Source organism: Lepisma saccharinum, chromosome 28 (genome assembly GCF_977018435.1).
Source record: "Lepisma saccharinum chromosome 28, izLepSacc3.1, whole genome shotgun sequence".
NCBI classification, from domain to species: domain Eukaryota; kingdom Metazoa; phylum Arthropoda; class Insecta; order Zygentoma; family Lepismatidae; genus Lepisma; species Lepisma saccharinum.
In genome coordinates, this window is record NC_139256.1 from 13,872,465 (window position 1) to 13,894,531 (window position 22,067).

General features: G+C 37.1%; 1 protein-coding gene across 3 annotated transcripts in view; it reads right to left on the reverse strand.

Moving 5' to 3' along the window:
- The window catches only part of LOC145980996 (uncharacterized), a 91,750-nt gene that overhangs the window by 14,410 nt on the left and 55,273 nt on the right, over positions 1 to 22,067 (reverse strand). For 2 of the 3 annotated variants that reach the window (XM_083114090.1, XM_083114089.1), the window contains exons 15-17: positions 21,635 to 22,006; positions 17,768 to 18,208; positions 9,679 to 10,439 (exon numbers count right to left, since the gene is read on the reverse strand). In XM_083114090.1, coding sequence (XP_082970216.1) covers positions 10,370 to 10,439; positions 17,768 to 18,208; positions 21,635 to 22,006 — 883 coding nt within the window. In that variant the 3' untranslated portion in view covers positions 9,679 to 10,369. Of the gene's footprint in view, positions 1 to 9,678; positions 10,440 to 17,767; positions 18,209 to 21,634; positions 22,007 to 22,067 lie in introns of those variants that run through there. The other variant, XM_083114091.1, reaches the window with a different exon arrangement.

Below are 22,067 nucleotides of genomic sequence, written 5' to 3' on the forward strand. Positions count from 1 at the left end.
GGGAACTGACCCCCTTTCCCCTCTACTCCCCGCCACTGTTACTGGTGGTTCGCTTCCAAGCGACAAGTGCCGCTTCGGTCTGAAATCTACCTTAGACCTCTTTCATCGCTTTTAATTACTGTCCCGACGTTTTTTTTCGGACTGCAGTCGTGTTGCGAAAATGTCTCCATTTATGTTAACTTAGAATGAGATATGTTCTTAATTTTAATTATTTTAATAAGCATTGCATCGAAGGAGTGTCCCGGTGAGTTACATTTTTTCAGTTACTTTGGACCTTAATATTGCCACTCAATTGTGCAATTTCCTCTAGCAACAACACTACCATATCAAAATAGCTCTAATAGCTACTTCAACAGCTGGCGGAGTGGTTAGCACAGCACGCTACGATGCCAGGGGTTCAGGATTTGAATCCCGATATGGGCATGGGTGTTCTTTGAGAGTAGTCTTTCATCATATCATCACCAAATAATCCAAATGAAAGATTCGAAAATTCGAATTACATATTGTATATGTATATTTTGTGCTTTTCAGTCGATTCTCAGCAGAATACACAATATACACAACCATACATTTTTGAATCCTTGTCCCGAGGTTCAAAACTTGCAGTACCTGAAGTTCTGTGGATGCTAGTTTAGGCAATAGACAAGTACCTCTTCAAATTACAACTTAACGCCCATTTCCTTTTAGATATATATAGGTTTATTCATATTATATTTAAATAAATTAATTCTTGGCCGTTATTCGCAAAATCTATATTTCGGTGTACCCTGTCCCCCCTTCCCGAAGAGAGTGCGTAGACTCGCGTAGCCACTGGCTCCACGAGTAAAAAAATATATAACCCTTCAGTACCAAAAAAGGTGGCTGAAGGTATGTGCGTTGTGTACCCGGTTTCCCACATGAGATGTAATATTGAATTAAATGTAAAAAGAGCAAGTGTGTGTATTGAAAGAAAGAAAGTTAACTCGATTCCCCGTTGGTTCACAGTTAGGAAAGAAAGCTCGCCCAGCAGTGTTGCCACATGAAGGGAAATTTCCCTTTTGCAGGGAAATTCGGACCGAAATTTTAGCCAAAAGGGAAAAGGGAATTTCGATGAAAAATACCACAATTTCAGGGAAATTTTAAGACATATGACTATATTATTACAGTATATGTTAAATTCCAGTTTCATATTCACTTTTCATTATTTCTGTTCTTTTTTCTTCTCCCTTGAATATAGCCTGTATCTATTTATATTTCTGTTAAGTATAGCTTTTCTGCACCTTCGGATAATAGTAACGATGAGGATTAACGATTAAATGGATTCCTTACCAGCATCCAAACCTGGGACATCTGGGCAGGAAGCGATGAAAGTGACATGTATGTGAAAGATTTTAACATTTTTTTATTCACACGGACATGGACCAACGGAAATACTACTGCTACTGCTGCTTCCACCACCACCACTAATAATAATAATTACAGCTATTGCTACTACCACTACTAATACTTATTATTATTATTGTATGATTTGCTCAGGTGGAGGGAAAAAATGTTCAAAAGGGAAATTTTGCCCCTTGGAAAGGGAAGTTGTGCCCTCATATTGTGGCAACACTGTCGCCCAGCCGCTCCCCTCAGAGAAAAAGATACCTCGTACATTGCTGTACTCCGCCAAACATCTGAGACCCACTGCTCCCCTGCCCTTCCTATTTATAGGCCCCGCTAATGACTTAACCCGTTACTGGAAACTTACCGCTGGTCGGCTGTCCAGCGACACATCTACCTACCCTAACGGCCAAGATCTCAAACGTACAGGAATACATAGACATACACAATTTATAACATAAAAAAAGTATCCAGTAATGATCGCATCATTACATGATTTTTTATTTCAAGGGGAATAAACTGCGGTTCAAATTAAAGAGTCTGCACCGTATTATTTTTTGATTCATTGTATAAGTCTTGCGGATTAAGCGGTAGGAGCCACGGACTGAACTTTGCCCATGTATAAAGAATTTATAATTTGTCATTTTATGCACATTTAAAATGGCGGCTAATGGGACCATTTATGCAAACGCAGAGGTTTCTTACCTCGGTTCATTAGAATCACTGATCCCAACAGCTCTGTTAAATCACACGAGTCCAGTTGGTTGGGACTTTTCATGTAAGAGTTTGTGTCAGATGAAGACTGGCGATTTAGGTCTGGATACTGAACAGTCTATGGATGAAGTGGAAGTAATTTGGGATACATCATCACTGAAGTACAAAGACAGAAATCTAAAGAAAAATCAAACAGGGTGTCTACCAAAATAAAACCAAAATTCTTGAATTTTTTTTATTTTTCTTAACATTTATTTAACCACACCCTGCTTAGGTATGGTTGTAAATTAAGAAAATATATATTTTTATTCAATGAAAAACAGGCCGGTTAAGATGAAAACTGAAGTTGTACTTTAACAAGAGATTTAGACTTGCTGCAACATGCACGCTGTAGCTCAGTCCTTAGGGTGTCTGACTACCATGCGTGATACGGGTTCGATCCCCAGCAGGGAGAACCAGAACTTTTTGCACCTGTTCAAGTGACTCTGGCACCCAGCCAGAGTCTGGATGAAACTCTGGGTGGTAAAGGTGGCCAGGGGTGTGGTGCTGATCACATCACCCTCAGATTCAGTCGAGATCAAGAAAGTGTGGGGCGCTAACTTCACACGCCCTTACGCCTTCATGGTATGGTGCAAAGCACAGGAGAGTACTTTACTTTTTTACTTCTAACATGTAATAATTAATGCTTCAGACTTCATTGTGAGTGGGAAATGACCACATTAGTTAATATTTTTACAAAACTTCACACTTACGAGAATGTAATTCTTAAGAAACGGTGACCAAAACTTAACGACAACTCAATACAATTTTAGATCTCCAAATATTCAATTTCATCAAATCCCAGTACAGGCATATAACAATGTAAATTCACTACTGAAAAAAAAAAAGCAAAATTCTTGACAAGCTTAATTTCTTGACTGGTAAGACATCATGTAAAAGGATACAAGAATGACTACTTTACCTCAATTTTGGATTGGGAACCAAGGAAAAAAAATAATATTGGTAAGTTTACATGTTATTGTTCATTATTGCAATTATTTGTTACCTGCCGTAGGCCTGTAGTCATGATGCCTTTTACTAATTTCTGTCCTTGTTGTAATTTTTTGTAAGTTATGAATACATATACGAATCTAGCATAGTTGATGGGATAAACAGCCCATCTTTCTTTTTTGTTCTATCTCTGCAACTTGCTGATAAGTCAAACAGAGCATGCATGTATTTTCCACTTCATGTGAAAAGTGTTACCGTGACCTTCACTAATATTGTTTTCTTATGAATGACAAATGCCGCTTGCATAAAATTAACCTATCATTTCTTTATTGAAATCAATTTTTTTTATTAAAAAAAAACATTCTTAAATTGTTGGTGTTTTTTGGCACCATACATATAGATATGTTTTTTTTATAGAAAAGCATTCTTCTAGTAAATATCTCTGTAAACCATGTGAACAGTTTGAATAAAGCATATAAAAATTGTTTGCAAATATACATTTTTCTGTTTCTGATACTACATACATGAACCTACTATGAAAATATTTGTTGAATGTGTCAATGAAACTATAATACCTAATTTCGGTAACTATTCTTCTAGTGATAATAAAACATTCTGGCTGTACTCTATAATTGTAACTTGAAATATTTTTTAAAGTCTTCGTAGCTGAATTTTGGCAATTTTTAACATTATGGTTTGCAAAATATTAGCTGCCATGTTTATTTAGAGTTTAATGATAATGAGACACCATTTACAGTTTAACAGGATTAATATTTTGTATATTACTCTACACAAAAGGTTTGCTATTTTTGCCTATAAAAATTATTGAATTCTAAATCAAGAGGATTTAAGTGTGTTTACAGTTTGCATATTACATTTCTTTTCGTATGAGCTTCACCCCATCACTACATATATTTTGTTTGAATCCTTTTCCTTTCTTAGAGCCTAATAAACACCATTAAATGATTACGAGATTAATGTACTTTCACTAAAAGTAATTCTGATATCTACAAAATCCTTCTGTGCATTATTCTATAAATCAATCCACCTTGTTCAAAATGCTACCACTTTTGCTGTCATCTGCATAAAAGGTTAGTGACAGTTGAAAATTCGACCAAAGTGTCACAGACTTTTTCTCAACTTAGTCAGGCTGTACCGATTCAAAAGATTTGAAACTCTCAAAACGTCTCCCCACAGATAAACAAGGGAAACTATGGCGTTTGTACATTTTGTACTTCAGCCTTCCCCGTGTTCTCTTCTGAACATTCCATGGGAAACTTTTGGGAGTGTTGTTTGCAATAAAGGGACAAGGTCACAGCATGACCTTCATCCATCATCTACAAAATGCACTGGTTAATAAATTTAATGGGGTTTATTTACATATTTAATCCTGGAAGATAATTTTGGTGCTTAATATTAAATTCAAATTGCCAAAAAGAAACTATAAGACATCTTGACTGTGCTTTCTGGTAAGAAAGTCCAGTTGTTACGATTAAGACATGAGCCCATCCTGGTGGGTATGGATCTTAAGCAGTTGACCGAGTGATCATCTCATCAAAGAATCTAGGCTCAAAACCTGGCGCTTTGGTACGACTGCTTCATTGAGAGCAAGGTGGTTTTGTTGATTAATTCGCTTCTCTGCCACTTTTGGCTAATTGCAAAACTGATGAAGGGACACTTACAAAGAACGTCCATGTCCAGGCCAGGATTTGAACCTGGGACCCCTGGCATTGTTTCATGTTGTGCTAAGTGCTCTGCCATGAATGGCAACATGAGCACAGTGGTATTTGAAAAGGTGGGGGGGGGGGGGGGTGTGTGTTTAGGGGAAAATTCCCTTCTGGTTGGTAATTTTTAGCTTTAGGAGGGGGTGGTTGTATAATTTATATATTCTGATTCTTCAAGAGTAGTTACTGAAGCCCCGTTGGGAATTTTTAAAATCATACTGGTTGTATCATCAATTTCATCTATTCTCTCATTCTTGCCATCATTGTTAGCCAAAAGGGGTAGAAAAACAAATGTGTGTCAAGGTTTAATCTTTTTATCCTGTAGATAGATATAAGAAAGACTTCTTTAAAAGACCAGACTATTTTATCTTATTTCTTACATTGTTTTATCCACTTCATTGATCACTTGTATTTCTCTCATGATAATATGCATGCCAAAAGTACATGGAAATTTATTACGGACATTTTGTGTGTAACAAGTACTAAATAAGCACATACTTGAAACAATCATATCATTTCACTGAAAATATTGGAACATTTTGTGGCGACCCTGTAAGCTAGCCACGACACACACTTTGGAAACCACTGGTTTATGCAGGGCCGTAGCCAGGCATCATCACCAGCCCCCTGACATTAGGTAAAATTATTGTATAATTTGTTTGTAGTGACAAGTGTAAATGAAAATATAGACAGCGGATATTATGTGGTTATAACTTGATGAAAGGACAAATTCACAGAACGAAGATCAGCCATCACATTCCTTCATCTTGTTTATGGACTGAAGTCTACATAGCAGAAAGTACAGGGTGTCTACAAATGATAGATAGCGGTTTCATGATGTTACTGTACATGTATTATTGAAACTATCACGAAGTAACTTTGCAGTTTTGTAGAGAAACTCAACAAGTCATGTGACACATTACAAGTTGCCGTGGCGCCGTTGAGCATATTCGTGACTTTCCGGAACCCAATGCTTTTGGTGCAATCTCAAAATTTAGTTTACAGCCCTTTCTTCTTCAGTGAACAACCATTACAGAATATGGGTATCTTGACATGTTACAAAATTGGCTCATGTCACAGTTGTAGACAGGCATAGATAACTTTATCCACCAGTTGGATGGTGCTCCGCCCCAGTTCTATTACAGGGTTTGTCCGGAAAGTAATAGGACTGATTTTTTTTCGCCGCGACTGTACTTCGGAGCGTGCGCGCACTGACTGTATTCGGTAGAGGGGGTTCCTACCTAACCTACAAGGGCTAGTCAGTTGTCTCCGAGCACCCGGAGAGTCAGGACAGGCTTTTTCGCGCGACGTGTTTCTGTGAGTGGTGCAAGCCGAAAATGCAGCGTTCGTTAGAGCAGAGGTACGCGATTAAATTCTGTGTGAAACTCGGTAAATCTGCGACAGAGACGTTTGATATGATCAAGCAGGCTTACCCAGATGATACTTTAGCAAGAAGTGGTGTGTTTCGGTGGCACAAGGCCTTTTCGGAGGGCCGGGAAGAGGTCGCTGATGAAGACCGTGCTGGAAGACCTTCGACTTCGACAAACACCGACAATGTGACTCGTGTGCGCGAAGTTTTGAACTCAGACCGTCGACTGAGTATTCGCTTAATTGCCCAGATGTTAAATTTACCTAAATCTGTGGTTCATGACATTGTGACGGAGCATTTGAACATGCGCAAGGTGTGCGCGAAGATGGTCCCAAAAGTGCTTACTGACGACCAGAAGTTGCGGCGAGTGGAAGTGTGCCAAGAAAATTTGAACATGTGTGAAAGTGACCCCCAGCCCAGATGTGCCCCCCCCCCCGGACTTCTTTTTGTTTCCTCGCCTGAAAAGGCCGATGAAAGGCAAGCATTTTGAGACAACAGAGGGGATCCAAGCATCTTGCACCGCGGCTCTAAAGGCTATTCCGGAGAATGCCTTCCGTGACGCTTTCAATGATTGGAAATCGCGCTGGCAGCGCTGTATCGACGCAGAAGGAGATTACTTTGAAAGTTTTTAAAGAATTGTAACGATTGGCTCAATAATTTTTTTTTAAATCGACTCAGTCCTATTACTTTCCGGACAAACCCTGTACGAAGTCCACAAAATCTTAACCACCAGAGTATCAAACCGATGAGTCGGTCGTCGTGCAAATGATGATCAAGAACTGCTGTCATTGCCTCACGGTGACTTTCTTGTGTGTGTGGTTATGTGTAGGATCTAGTGTTTGTGCCTCTATTACCGAGTGATCTAGCAATGCTTCATCACGTTTTGGAAGAACTCGATTATAAAGTTTATGTCTGCAGAATCACGAAGAGGGGGCATACCGAACACTTGTAATGTGTCACAAAACTTGTTGAGTTTCTCTACAAAACTGTAAAGTTTCTTCATAATATGTTCAATAATACACGTAAAGTAACATTGTGAAACTGCTTCAATCATTTGTAGACACCCTGTATTTAGTAGGTTGTATAGAGTTTAGAAAGTTCTTGCACAGTGCACAGCAGGGCCGTAGCCAGGCTGAGCTCCCCCTCGACATTAGGTAAAACTATTTTGTATAATTTGTTTGCAGTGAAGAGTGAAAATGTAGACAGCAGATATTATTTTGCTCACAGCTTGGTGAAGGATAAATTCACAGAACGTAAACTTCATCTTGTTTATGAGCTGAAGTCGAAGTAGCGGCAAGTATTTAGAAGATTCTATAGACTATAGAATGACCTTTCACAGAGGAGCTTCTTTATCCGTACCTTTGCTGCCCCTGTTGCGGTCTCCTGTTTAGACAGAAATCTGTTACTTTGACGTCATCATCCACATTCCTTCCATATTCTTAATTCTATATTAACTTAATGACCCCCCCCCCACACAAATAATTTACTTCATTTAACACTGTTCAACTTTTGAAAAATGGACTTTGTTTACAAAGCCCCCTGATAACCCATGAGCCCCCCCCCCCAAGATAAATTCTAGCTACAGGCCTGAGTTTATGGGATTACCATATTTCTCTGCACCTTATCATCTTCAGTCCAAAAATTGGATTATAATCTTTCCTCCTGTAATTGTCACATTGACGCATCAGAAAACAAAACCAGTGATAGCAGAATCTTTGGGCCCAGAAGATTACATTTTGTAAGTCCATACTTCCCAACACTATAGTAAATTTTCTCAAGTGTAATATTTCAACTACAATTAACTGCCATGAAGAGATAATGTGCGTAGATTTGGACTATATTCCATTTTAATATACTTATACAAGTATTCCAAGCATCCTAATCTTGCACCAAAGACAGTTTACCTAGTAATAAATTAATTCTAAACACCAGTAATACGAGCGCATAATGATTGCACCTGACGAATATTTTTGGCATAAAATGTGAAACGTTTATGCGGTGAAATATGGTGTATCAAGTAACTTGTTAATTGGGGGGAAATGGGGCAACATGTTATTGATTACGTGGAGTGCCTAGGTGGCTGAGTGTGTCAAGTGCTGTACTCATTGTCTCACTGCTGACAGTCTCCAATCCGAGTTCTGGTGGGCGCATCAGCCATTTAACCAATATTCATGCTCATCATTGCAATTTGCCTACACACACGAAAGCGATGTAAGACATTTACCCGACACTGATGCACTCAAGTGAAGCTGCAACTCAATATTGCAGCAAAATAGTTTGCACGAATCAAACTTAAAGGTGTTTTCAACTAGACTTTATACTCTCGAGAACTGTGCCATCAAAAATGTTTTCTCTCAAAAAGATCTTGGTGTTATCATCGATGAAAAGCTAAACTTCAATGATCACATTACTTATACTACTAAACGAGCCATGCGTCTCCTTGGTATTCTGTACAGGTTCCCTGAAATCCAGAACCAATCAGCCATTAGCATATTTTTCAAATCCTTTATCTCTCCCATTCTTGAATAATGCTCACCCATCTGGACTATGGCTTCTAAAACTAATCTTTCCAGGATTGATTCCGTCCTCAGCTTTTTCCTCGCAATTGCTCACCATAGAATACCTTCTCTCAGACACCTCCATAAAACAGATATTATGTCTATTTTGAAGATACAGTCACCACACACTCGTCACGAACTAGTAGACATGAAATTTTTGCATAAAATCGTGAATGGTAAAATTAAAACCGAATTCCTTGTCAACCAATTTCATCTACGAGTACCCGCACGGCCAATCCGCAACGTAAAGCTCTTTCACATTCCCTCTACAAGGCTCTCTCTCCTCTCGGTCTCTTTACTACAGGCTCCCCCACTTATATAATAACCTGCCTGTAAATGTTGATATTTTCTTGTCAGAACACAAGCTTCCGACAATCTCTAAGAATGTATGTGTAACAATTTCTTTTTTTTCGTCTGCCATCTTGTATTGTCTTGTTTTGTTGTTGTTGTATTTTTATTTTTGTTTTTATTTTCTTCTTGTTGCTACAGTTTCGGTATAAAATGGTCTTTCAGTACTGTATCTGAAACTTTAATTAAATAAATAAATAAATGTATAGTAATTTCTCAATAATTTTCTCATATGATTGACTGATTTGGTATATTGCTTTGCTGCAACTCTGACCATTTACGAAGATGAGGACGAGTGATGATATGATGGAAAGGATGATGGGATACTCACAAAGAACACCCATGCCCAGTGTGCTGGGCTAACCACTCCACCATTGAGGCCAGCTTTTATTAAATGTAAAATTCACAATGCAGAATCAGTGTCAATATTTAGTCTCTCATACGTGATACTCCAAACATTTGAGATTTTAAATATTTCTCACAGCATTCTTGTCAAAAACACGAAGGATATATTTTCAATTTGTCATCTCAGTAACATTTACTCCATGGAATTTTACATACCTTTTGTCAGAAGGAAACATGATATTCAAGATCATACTCAGTTCACAGATACGTACCGAAAAAACTACAATATTTATTATACAAAAGGCTTTAACTGGTACACAAAAAGATACATGCTATGTACAACATATGAGTCCAAAAACAAAAACTGTATAACAAAACCTTTAGTACCTGCAACCTTGTTTCAGCTAAACAAAACAGGACATTGTACAATACCATAATAATTATTTGTAGCAGTTACCGGCACTAAACAAACTCAATGAATACAGCAATGGAGACAAAAATATTATATATACAACATGTGGAGTCAACAAGGGGAAAGTTGTATGTCATTCAGCATTCACAATGCTACACAGATATAAAACAAATTAGCAACTATTAAGTGTTGAAAAAAACAACACAAAATTCATTGATGCAGAAAAAAACCAAAAAGGTTTAACCCAAAATATGAGCTTCATGGATTTGAAAAACATTAATTTCATTAAATTTTCTATAATCAAAACCAGGTTTGGGGTTAAAAATAAGTTATTTTTTATGCACTTATTATTCTGATGTGATATGCTCATTTGGTTGCATACTTTGCTCTTTTTTTCAGCAACAATACCAGTTTTATTTCATTTCAAAGAAGAACAAAGTTTTAAAAATTTCAACTTGAATCTTATTTGTTTTTGTCTTCCTTTTCAGTCTTTTGCACATTCTGTGCTACAAGGTCCTCAGAACTGATAGTTGGGAGCATTTCATTATTAGTAATCAACCAGTGGTTTAGCAGGCATTGATCTTGAAGAGTGGGATGGCGAACGAGAATAAGATCGCCTGTAAAAATGGAAGAAGAAAAAACATTATATGTAAACAAGTGCATATAATATTGTTACAAGAAACAATACCATCATTACCATCCCTTACAGACTCATAAAATTTCTACATGTGTACTTAGATACTAAAAGTTCTCCCCTGTGCTATGGGGACACATATGGGGTGTGAAGGTATGGCCCCACGCACTCTCGATGTTGGTCTTAGCGTAGATGTGATCAGCACCCCACTCTGGCTTTCTTTACTCCAAGGTACTCACCGAATAAGAGGCTGGGTGAGCCCTAGAGATAGTTTATGTACGGACATTGTCAGGAAAACTCCCATTAGATAGATTGATTTGCTTTATTTTACTTCACTTCTTGTGCCACTTTCAGCTAATTTGCGAAGATGGGGATGAGTGATATGATGAAATTGATGAATGGACACTCACAAACATCCATACCCAGGCCGAGATTTGAACCCAGGACTCCTGGCATCATAGCACGATGTGCTAACCACTCTGCCACAGGGGCCGGCAACTCCAATTAGAGATCATCCATCCTTGGTATCACACGTGGTCGTTAGATGGCTGACCAAATCACACATGAGATAACCAATGATTATTGATCATTATGCATGTATTCATGTGTCATCAATGTATGAGGTTTGTTCAAAAAGTATCAGACTTTTATTAATAAAAAAATTGTGTATTCAAATACTACAATCTTACATTAATCTCCTTCAAAGTAGTCCCCTTGAGCTGCTACATACTTCTCCCAACAGTTCTCGCACTGTTGAAAGCAGCACTGGAACGCATATTTTGGGATTGCGCACAGCTGATCCGTCGCATTTTGCATGGCGTCTTCTCTGGACTGATATCTGGTTCCCTTCAGGGGCATTTTCAGCTTGGGGAAAAGCCAAAACTCACATGGAGCCATGTCAAGAGAGTAGGGAGCCTGACGTAGTACAGGTGTGCTGTGTTTGGCCAGGAAAGTCTGTATCTCCAAGCGGAGTTTCTTCTGCTCGATTGTAAGCAGCTTCAGCACGAACTTCGCTGAGATTCTCTGGAGGCCCAAATCATTAGTCAAAATGGAATGAACAGATCCAATACTAATGTTGAGGGCCTACCAGAACGTGCTTCACTCTCCACTGACGTGTGGCCATCTTTGAAGCAGTTGTAGCACTCCTGTATCTGTGTGGTGCCCATTGCTTCTTCCCTGAAGGCCTTCCACTTTGGATTCTCCAAGCTTGACACAAAATTTAATGCGGTAGCGTTGTTCAAGTTTTTCAGTAATTTTGGCAAAAACGAAATTCCGACGCTGCTCACTTACACCTCCTCACTCACACTAGGATCACCTACATACGTGAATCAAACCACGCCACCCTAACTACATTTGTTTATTATGCCAAAAAAATTAAGGTCGGATACTTTTTGAACAAACCTCATATATTGGTAATCGTGCTATACGGAACAATTTTCCCTAGAACTATTGGAATGAATTTGTACATACCTATGCTGATACCAAGTGGAATTTTGTACTCGTACAGTCATGGAAAAAAATACTCCCCCCTCATGTAGCTTTAATACCAGTAGTCTTATGAGGGAAATATTTCTTTCCATGACTGTACACCACCACAATATGTGAGCAATTTACAATGTAAGGCAAACTACTCGTTCCTTCACCATACAATATATCCCTGTATTGAGCCATGCTTTGGTGGATAATGTCCCTATTCTCAAATAGGGGTTCTTGCATAGCCAAATGGTTAGCGCTCTTACCTTTGGAGTGAGTGGTCCCAGGTTCAATTCCCAATGGGAGACCCCAACACTTTGGACTTGACCCAGCATCGTAAAGACAATTGGGGAGCTACTTGAAAAAGAAGTAACAGGCTCTGGGCTTGAAAGCCAGAAAACAGCGATGATGGGACTCGATACATTTGATATGCACCACCCAATGAAAACGCCACTGCACAGCAACGTAATGAAGATGAAAAACATGGAGAATTTGTATATCAAATAACATTGATGGCCAAGTTCAAACTGGTGGCCAGGAATATATGCAGTAAGCAAAGCATATGTAGCATATGTGTGTATTTTAAAGTGGAAATATGGAACCACTGGCTACAATCATCATGTTTTTCTTAATGTGGTGTTCACAGATTTGGGGTTCCCGCTAACAAAACTAAATTTCCTTGACTTTCCAGGTACTCTTAAACAACTTTCCACACCAGATGGGTCTTGGGTGGAAATTTATTTCCATTAACGCTCCCGTATAAGAGTTCTGGAGATTACTCAGCCCCTTATTTGGATGTGATGGGGAGGGGAGGAGGTAAAGGCAGCCAGAGAGCATGGTGTTGATCACATCACCTGTACTAGGGCTGAGGTCACAATACGGTGCAATGCACAGGGGAATGATTTACCTTTTGGCATGCAGTGTATATTATACTTGAACCAAATAACATAGTTGTGAAAGCAAACATACATTTGCTGTAAACATACAGGGTGGTCATAATTAGTTCTCCTACTCAGAATCCTCTGGAGCCCATTCGAAGCAATGAACTATAGTGAAACTTGGTATTGAAGCTATGGAGACCATGGAGAAATGAATACTGACAGAAAAAAAAAGTAGTTCAAATTTTCACCACCAGGTAGCACAGCAAAACCAGAAGTTGCATAACTTTATTTTTAGTTAATGTCAGTTCAGTTCAGTCTTCAATATACATGCCGTCAACATGAACAACCCTTTGGAGACCTAAGACAGCGTGATCAATGATTTAGCAGCAGGATGGTTTATTGTGCACCAGATTTCAGCACATTTCCACCTGGTGGTGAAAATTTGAACTATTTCTTTTTTCATCAGTGTTCGCTTCCTTATGGTTTCCATAGCCTCCACACCAAGTTTCACCACAATCTGATGTTTTGGTTGGACTCCACAGGGCTCTTGAGTAGGGAAACTTTTAATTATAACCTCCCGTTACAGGGTGTGGCATGAAAAAGTAGACCCATTCTGATCAGTATACAATATGTACAGTACATTTGAAATATAATGAAAATACTGTTTACAATAGATGTTGAAAGTGGTCACCACTAACCTGAAGACACATTTGCGCACGGGATAACATGTTTAGCATGACAGCTTGCAGTTCCGCATGTATATTTTGTATACTAATCAGAACGGGGCTAGTTTTGCATGCCACACACTGTACCATGACAGTCACGAAGATCCACAGCACTGAACAATGAAGTGAAAATGGAAACAGGAAACACTATAGTATGCACTACAGTGTTTTGGATTAGTCAAGTGAAGGAAAAAGTGGTTAAATGAAAGTTGGGAATGAATTTCAGGAAAGCCATTTCTGTTGAAGAAAGGATAAAAAGTGGTGCACCAGCTGCAAGAAAATGTTCAAAATGTAATATGGCCACTGAAAGAACTATTCACAGGATTGTGATTAATCGTTTATTTGACATAACTTCCATTACAATGTCAAAATTACTGTTACGAAAGGATGAGGAGGATTTGTTTGTATCATATGGTGATGAAGATGGTGAATGCACAGACATTAAGGCTTGGCTGGACCTTCGGCATGGGAATGGGCGAATTTTTTCAAATTTTCCTCTTCATTCGAAAAACCTCTTGGATATTTCAAAATATGAAAAGTTACATACGCTTAGAATTCCTTCTAGAGCATTGACGTGTAGTTTTCTTTCACTGTTGTCTAGATATTATCAATAGTTTAATAGACTTACGTAATCACAAAACTATTGATAATATCTAGACAACAGTGAAAGAAACTACACGAAAATTCACGTCAATGCTCTAGAAGGAATTCTAAGCTTATGTAACTTTTCATATTTTGAAATATCCAAGAGGTTTATATCCAAGAGGTTTTTCGAATAGAAAGGAAAATTTGAAAACAATCACCCATTTGCATGCCAAAGATCGAGCCGAGCCTTAAGAAGTGGAATGCTTAGAAAATTAACAAAGGAAGCTGGATGGCTAGAGAGGGTTACAGAAATAAATCTTAAAACTCTTTCAGTTTTCTTCTTGTTATGATAAGGACAGGTGATCACTCTCGATCATGAGTTCCCTTCTTGGAATTTAGATAGTGGTCTCCATTCTCCATCTAGAAAAAAATAAAAATATGGAATATGGTGACAAACACTTTACAAATGCATTGCTATTTTTATGCAACACATGCCAGTTGCCACTTTATGTTGGGAGTTGTGTTTTATTATTATTTTATTAAATATGTGTGTCTATAGCAATTTATATTGCCACCGGGGAATTTCAGTTTTGAAAAACAAAACAAAAAAGCCATTGCTACAGTTGGGAAACTATGAAAACATGTATTGAAGTTTATGACTTCTAATTACTACACTTAAAGGTGGCTTTTCACCCCTCATCTTTTAATGCAACCTTTTCATACAGATAATATACTGAGGTTATACTTACAGCGTCAAATGCTTATCTTCTTTTTTGTCTTGAATTAAGATCACGATTCCGAATTTAATTCTGTAACTCATATTTTGCTGCAAAAATAAAGAAATAGAACTGTCACTAAACATTTCTATCATATTTGTCTCAATTGACAGAGAGTGATGTGAACTTTGATCACTATTAGCTCTAAACATCAACTAAACCACCAATTATATTATAAATAAAATAAACAATATAAAATCTATGTTCTCATTCAGCATGTAGAACAGAATTAACAATACGTTGGTCCATTCAATTTATTATAGTTCTAAACAAAGTCTTTCTATGACTACATTGACTCAGCTATTCCAAGCTAAAAGCTGTAATACACTACCAGCAGAATGAACATTTACTTCCATTTGCTTTGCCTCTTAACCTTTCACTATCCGTTACTACAATTAACTTAATATTCTATAATTCTGTACGGAAATAGAAAATGCTCACCTTTTACAGATTCTCTGCGCCTCTTCTTTTCACATTATTCAACAGCTCCTGCAATGGCCACTTCAGTTTCCCTCTTCTCGAGCATATCCATAAATTATGACATGAAGTTCAAATAGTGTTCGTACATTCATAAAGATGTCAAATACATAGTATATTTTAATTCGCCAAAATGTATTAATACAAGATTCAATTAAAAGCAATTAGTTCTTGCACTGGAGTGGCCTCCTGAAGAAGGTTCAACAGATAACAGCATGAATAACTAAGCGATATATTATAATAATGGCAGACTCTACCACAATGCTGCAGATTTTTAAATTCAGCTTGCAACAGAGAAAAAAATTACAATGGCATGTTTATTACTCTGATTTAGATTACACGTGATACAGAAAACAATCAAACCTTAAAAAACATACTGTACTCGTTACTTAAAAAAAAATATTTTAAAAAACATAGATTTTTTTAATTGAATCTGAAAATTCAGAAGCCAGGTGAAAATTTTCAGGTGTTATGGCAATCAGGTGCCTTGTATTTGTCTACTCCTGGATACAAGTATTTAAAAAACTGACAATTTCTACATTGGGCTGTATCTCACCTTGATGGGCGACTACGACCTCGCAGCAGTGGGAGACCTTTAAACCTGACCACAATTTGCTTGGAATTAGCAGACCAAAGTCACCCGAATCCGTTAGTAGAGACATGCATATTTACTTTTTGACAGAAACGTGAAACGAAACACTACAATGTTCTTTTTTCATGTTTCTCAGAGCTGTGAGGTGCATTTTCCTAACATATTTTGTCACAAAATGATGTGAAATGAACTGTGAAATACACTCTTAAACACGAAATTTAGAGTTTATAAACCGATGCAGCACTTTCTAAAGCCCGCATTTTCCCGCGAGTTATGCAAATCACAGAAAATTCATTAATTTTACTGTAAATGTATGAGAAGCAAAAATGGACTGCTTTACGGAGGAATAAACTTAATATTCTCATAACTACATAAAATGTATTATCAGAAGGGAAATCTTTATTTTTTAATAAATGTAGCTTTTAAAATCAAATTTAGGGTTCTTTTCACCATTTCAACACCGAAATGCCAATTTACATACCAATGTTTATCCCAAAATGTGCTCAGTTTTTGAACCGAAATCTTGAGCTTCTATTTCTGTACCTCTACTTCTTAGGAATCCTTCGGTACCTCACCAGGCATTGTCTGCGAGCCCATTCAAGTAATTCAAGCTACAAAGTTTATTTCCTTGCATTGCAGATGTACTATAAGCATCTTACACTAACCAGGGTAGCTATGATTATTTGATTAAGAAATTCACTGACATTAGCAGGTCTTCCAGTCCAAAAATGATTTTTTTCCAGATGTTTATCATCATGATTTTTGCTTTTGAACCTTGTGTTTTTCAATTCAATATATAATTCGTTAATTATTACGAATATCCACTTTAACAACATTTTTTTAAGCAAATTTCATTCTACACACACGTGAAAATTCGAAGAGTAAAATGTAAAATTACAATCGGCATCAAATATATTGGGTGTTACAATCACGTGCATCTAGCCTTCAGGCTAAGGTAACAGAGGTACATCACCATAACAGATCTCCACAATATAAAAACAACAGGAAAAAAATCATAAACCATACAGAATTTTTCATTTTCATGTAGATTTATAATGTTGTAGAAAATGCTAGTTTTTTGCTTACATTTATAAGCATCTGGAGGAACTTTTGTTACATATAAGAATTTTATAGAAAATGCCAACAAGACTAAGACCTATAAAATAATAGACGATTACCTCATCTTCACCAACCTGTCCGATAATTATGTATAGTTACCAATCAGATATCTGGACTGCAAGTTTTACTTTGATATTCTTTCTAATATCTAGTATTATAAAAGTGAAAATCTATTACAGAAATTCGAAGGAACCATAATTTTGCACAAGACTGAGAATCATAAGAACGAAAGAAACAAGTTTCTAAACTGAATCTTTTTTGGGAGTGGAATCACAAGAAGCAAATCCAGAAATGGAAGTGAACTGGTTGTCTATTTTGCAACATTTTCTCTTGCAGGCTCCAAAATGAATGTAAATTCCAGATCTGCAAAATTCCCCGATTTCAACCTGACAAGCCAAATTCCCAGACATTCCCGTTTTCCAGATGCGTAACAACCCTGCTAACTTTGTTCTGTTATTGTCGGCACATCTTAGGTTACTGCACAATATTTTGCAACTGTTTTTATCAGGTGGATAATGACAAGAATGAAGACTGTTAAAAGAGTTGAAATATTGTGTAAAAAATTACGTCAGATGTAACAACAGGAAAAGCAAGTTAAGGGATTTATGGTATAGCAGGCAGAGCATTTAATTCCCTACTTAAGGAGTTAAAACACAGAAAATAGTGTATAAAAGAAATAGTACCTGTAGCGAGACCGTTGCTGTGGACTTCTGCTATGACTATGATCATCTCGACTATGGCTTCTTGCACTATTTCTATTCCGCCTGTAATCTTGACCATCACTTCTGTACTCCTGGCTGCTGTCACTTTTGTAATCCTGACTTCTGTAACTTTGACTCCTACTCTCGTTCCTACTGTAACTCCGATTGTCAAATCTGTAGTCCTGCTTTCTACTCTCACCTCTAGAGTCCTGTGCATTTTCAGTCTTGTAATCTCTGCTTCGACTTTCGTTACGGAAATCCTGATTCCGGCTCTCACTCCCGTAGCTGCGACTCCCACCCTTTGTGTTTGGAGTTCGATTTTCACTTCTGTTTTCTCCTCTGTTGTCTTGACTACGGCTATCATGCTTCTGATCATGGTTTCTGCTGTTTCTATGCTCCTGGCTGTCACTGTTGCTTCTTTCCCTGCAAAATGCAAAGTTAGCTTATGTTTATAAACATATCATTGCATGAAATATTGACGTATTCTAAGATGCAGTTTGGACAAACATATCGCCAGATGAAAATTATTTTGTCGCACGTCCATGTACAGTAACTTCACAGGAGAGCTGATTAAAGTTTGTTTCATGTGGATTTGGAATACACTACAAATATATTTCTTTTGTAGTCTGCAGTTGTAACAAGCATAAAAACACAGTTTTCTTGTGACGTTTCAGGTGAGCACCCGCTCCCTTCATCAGACATTTATTTTTAGTTTGAAAACTTAAAACAATGGTTAATTTTTTCAACAAAAAAAAATCAGTTATACAATGTTACATTGTTCATTCAAATTACGCATTGTGCTACCGCCCCCTTCTTCAGGTTTTCCTTAGGCACGAATCACCACCATGCCGCATCAAGTTGTATCAAACGGTCACGTGAGTGGACTGGAATTTTATAGTTTTTAACTTCTTTTATACGTTATAGTGTTGTTGTTTTTTTAAAGTAAGATGGTTCGGGATAAGGCCAATATATGTGGGCGAAGACAAGTTTTATCAAAATTTGCTTTACCACTTCAACCTGCACCCTTTTCCTTGTTTGATACAACTTGACGCGGCATGGTGGTGAATCGTGCCTAAGGAAAGCAAGGGGGCGGTAAGACCCCCGAAACGTCGCATGTTTCGACGGATGATACTCACTGGTCATAAGTAATTTAGGTTGTATATATTTTTTATATTTTTATTAATATAAAAATATTTTAACATTTGTTACATTGTTGTAAGATAGTAATTTAAATGTGAAACAAACAGTCTGTTTTTATTATTATTCTGCATGAAGATTTTTATCACATTTTTCAATTACGATCCCAAATATCATCAGGCAATTCAAAATCATTAACTTTTTTTTCAGAGATTCTTGACGTCTTCCATTACATTATATTTTAAAGATGGTGGCTTACCCAAATTGTGAGAAAGAAAACTCCATAGTGGGTCTATGAGAATGGCAACATACAAGATAAATAATTCTACAATGCAAACAATGTGTACATACAAGAAAAATTACAATTGCTTTGGAATGTGATGCATTAACATGATAACTTCATCAACTCATCTCCAACAAAAAGTGGAGATACAACAAGACACATTCAGCCGTCGATATGTAAGTAGGGATTAAAGAGGCAATCAACTGGTTATTATTGATTCATTGACTAGACATTTACTTTCTAGAAAAGCAGGGCATGGATATTACATGTTTATATCCATAAAAATTATTAAAAAATGATAGTAAACCGAACTAAAGTATAATACAGGGTAACTCAAAATGAATGGTTACTGTTTACGATAGAAAATCAGACAAGGCATCAACATGAAGAAAAACTGTGGATGTTTTACTCACATGACTTACATTACAAAGATTCAACATGGGAACCACGTGTAATGCAGTAAACATCCAAATGATAATCAAGTATGCATGAGACAGCAAGTCATTGGCCATGGTTTCAAACATTAACAATTTGCAGTTGTAACTTTGGCAAATCTTTCGGAAGGGTGAAACATGTGCATTACTACCAAAACGCACGTCGAAATGCCTTTGCACCATTGTGAGTGAATCAGTTCTTGATAGCTCCAACACACAATCCCCCATCTACTGGTCACTAGCCATTTTGCAACACAGGCGATCCTGGTGGAACAGCGGCAAAGCAGCATAAGCCCACTTAGTGAGAAGAAAACTTCGAGTTTTTCTTTATATTGAGGCCTTGTCTGATTTTCTATCATAAACAGTAACGTCACAATAACTGTGTAAAGTTGCACCATTCATTTTGAATTATCCTGTATATTTGTAGATATATCGTATCGGTAAAATTATCAGTAATTCCACCAATACACCGATGTGCATATATTAGCCGAAACTGAGAGAGAACCAATTAAAACTGTCCCACCCCTAATTGGCTTCTCTTACTTCGCTTTTATACCACTTTTGGCTATTCATCAAGATGAGTAATAAGATTAAAATGATGAAGGGAGACTCATAAAGGACACCCAAACCCAGCCTGGGATTCAAACCCAGGACTCCTGGCTACGTAGCATGCTGTGCTAACAAATCATAACTCTGCCACGAAGGTCGGCCTGGTGATAATTGGTTGTTGTAGCAATGCAGCGGTGAAAAATAATCAAGAAGCCACAATTATTGACTTACTGAGTAATTTAAGTATAGTCTATCAATACATTAACACTATAAAAGTTAATTGGGACTTTAATTTCAAAAATATTATCTAGCATTCAACGTCTCCATAGCCTGTCAATTTCTGTGACTTTTCCACGTTAGTGAGAACAGTGAATTGATAAAGAACGAATAATAAAAGAACACTATGTCCAGACCTGGATTGGAACCTGAGATCACAAATCAACAGCTCAATATGCTCTGCAACTATGGTAGTTATGTTTAGAGCTTGGATATGCATGTAAGTACAAATTCTATTCCTTTCTAGATACATACCTTGAACTGAAAAATGTCAACGAATTATATAACTTGACATGATTTTGCGTACGTTTTATGTTACATATTTTTACATATTTGCCAGGATATTACATATTTTACATATTTGCTAATTTACCTTACATAAAACAACATATTTTGGTACTTTTTTTCCTATCTTGATCCTTTTTTCTATGTTTTCGATCTCTGAAATATGATGAAGAAAACTCTTACCTCGTATGTCATATTTTCTAATCAGTGCTGTTATACATCGAAACATGCTGAACCCCCTCTTTTCTGGTTACACATTTTCGTTTCACTTTTAGATTTAGGCAAATAACCTATAAACTTGGCATCGGTGGACAAGAAAGCTACTTTTCTGTACGTAGCAAGTAACACAATATGTTTCCTTCACTTGTGCAAGAAGTACAAAAGTAGCTATGTATTTTCATCCAATTGTTCTTTCTGTGATTGCTTCATTTTACAATTTGTTTCGAAAGTTACAGAGCTCTCCTTCATATTTACATATTATACAATAATTTGCGATGTGAAAAGTACTTAATAGTTGAGAAAATTGGTTTCATAAATATGTATATGTTGCTGTGTTTTTGGACTTTATAAATTTCATACGGATTTTAATTTGAACAACTTATGTCATACAGATTTTAATTTGAACAACTTATGTCCTAAAAATTATATTGAATATGTTTAAATAAAATTAATATCTAGCAGAATTCTTGAAATTGTTTGGATACTCATTATTAACATTACGTATTCTTTGATACTACATATTTAGCTACATATCCATTTGATAATACATATTTAGGTACATATTTTATCAATTATTGTTACATATTTATGTACATATTTTGTACTTTTATATTACATAAAAATCCGAGGTCTAATTATGATCAAATATATTGATATTGCTCTTACCTATAGCGACTGCCAGTGTAAGAATGGCCTCTGTCTTGATTCCGTTCACTACTAATACTTTGCTGAACTGATCTACGAGACGAGCTAACACGTCCATCCTTTTGACTCCTTGACGACTGTTGCGGCGAGCGACTTGGTGACGAGGACTTCACCAAAGAATGAGGTGGGGAGGACTGTGGAGACAACGAGCGTGAGTGCGACCTGGACTGAGAGTTGGCTGGAGAATTTGACCTTGAACGAGACAACGTGGCGGTTGGAGAGTGCGAAGGTGATGGAGAGCCAGACCCTGATCTCGAGCAGCTCTCATCCCCTTCTTCGCCCATCAGGGAGGTAGTCTCTTGCTCCTGCATTCTGTGGCGCCGTTCTCTCTCCCTGTAATAATTCAAGTATCGATGAATTACACCTCCAAATATATAAATAAATAAATACATAA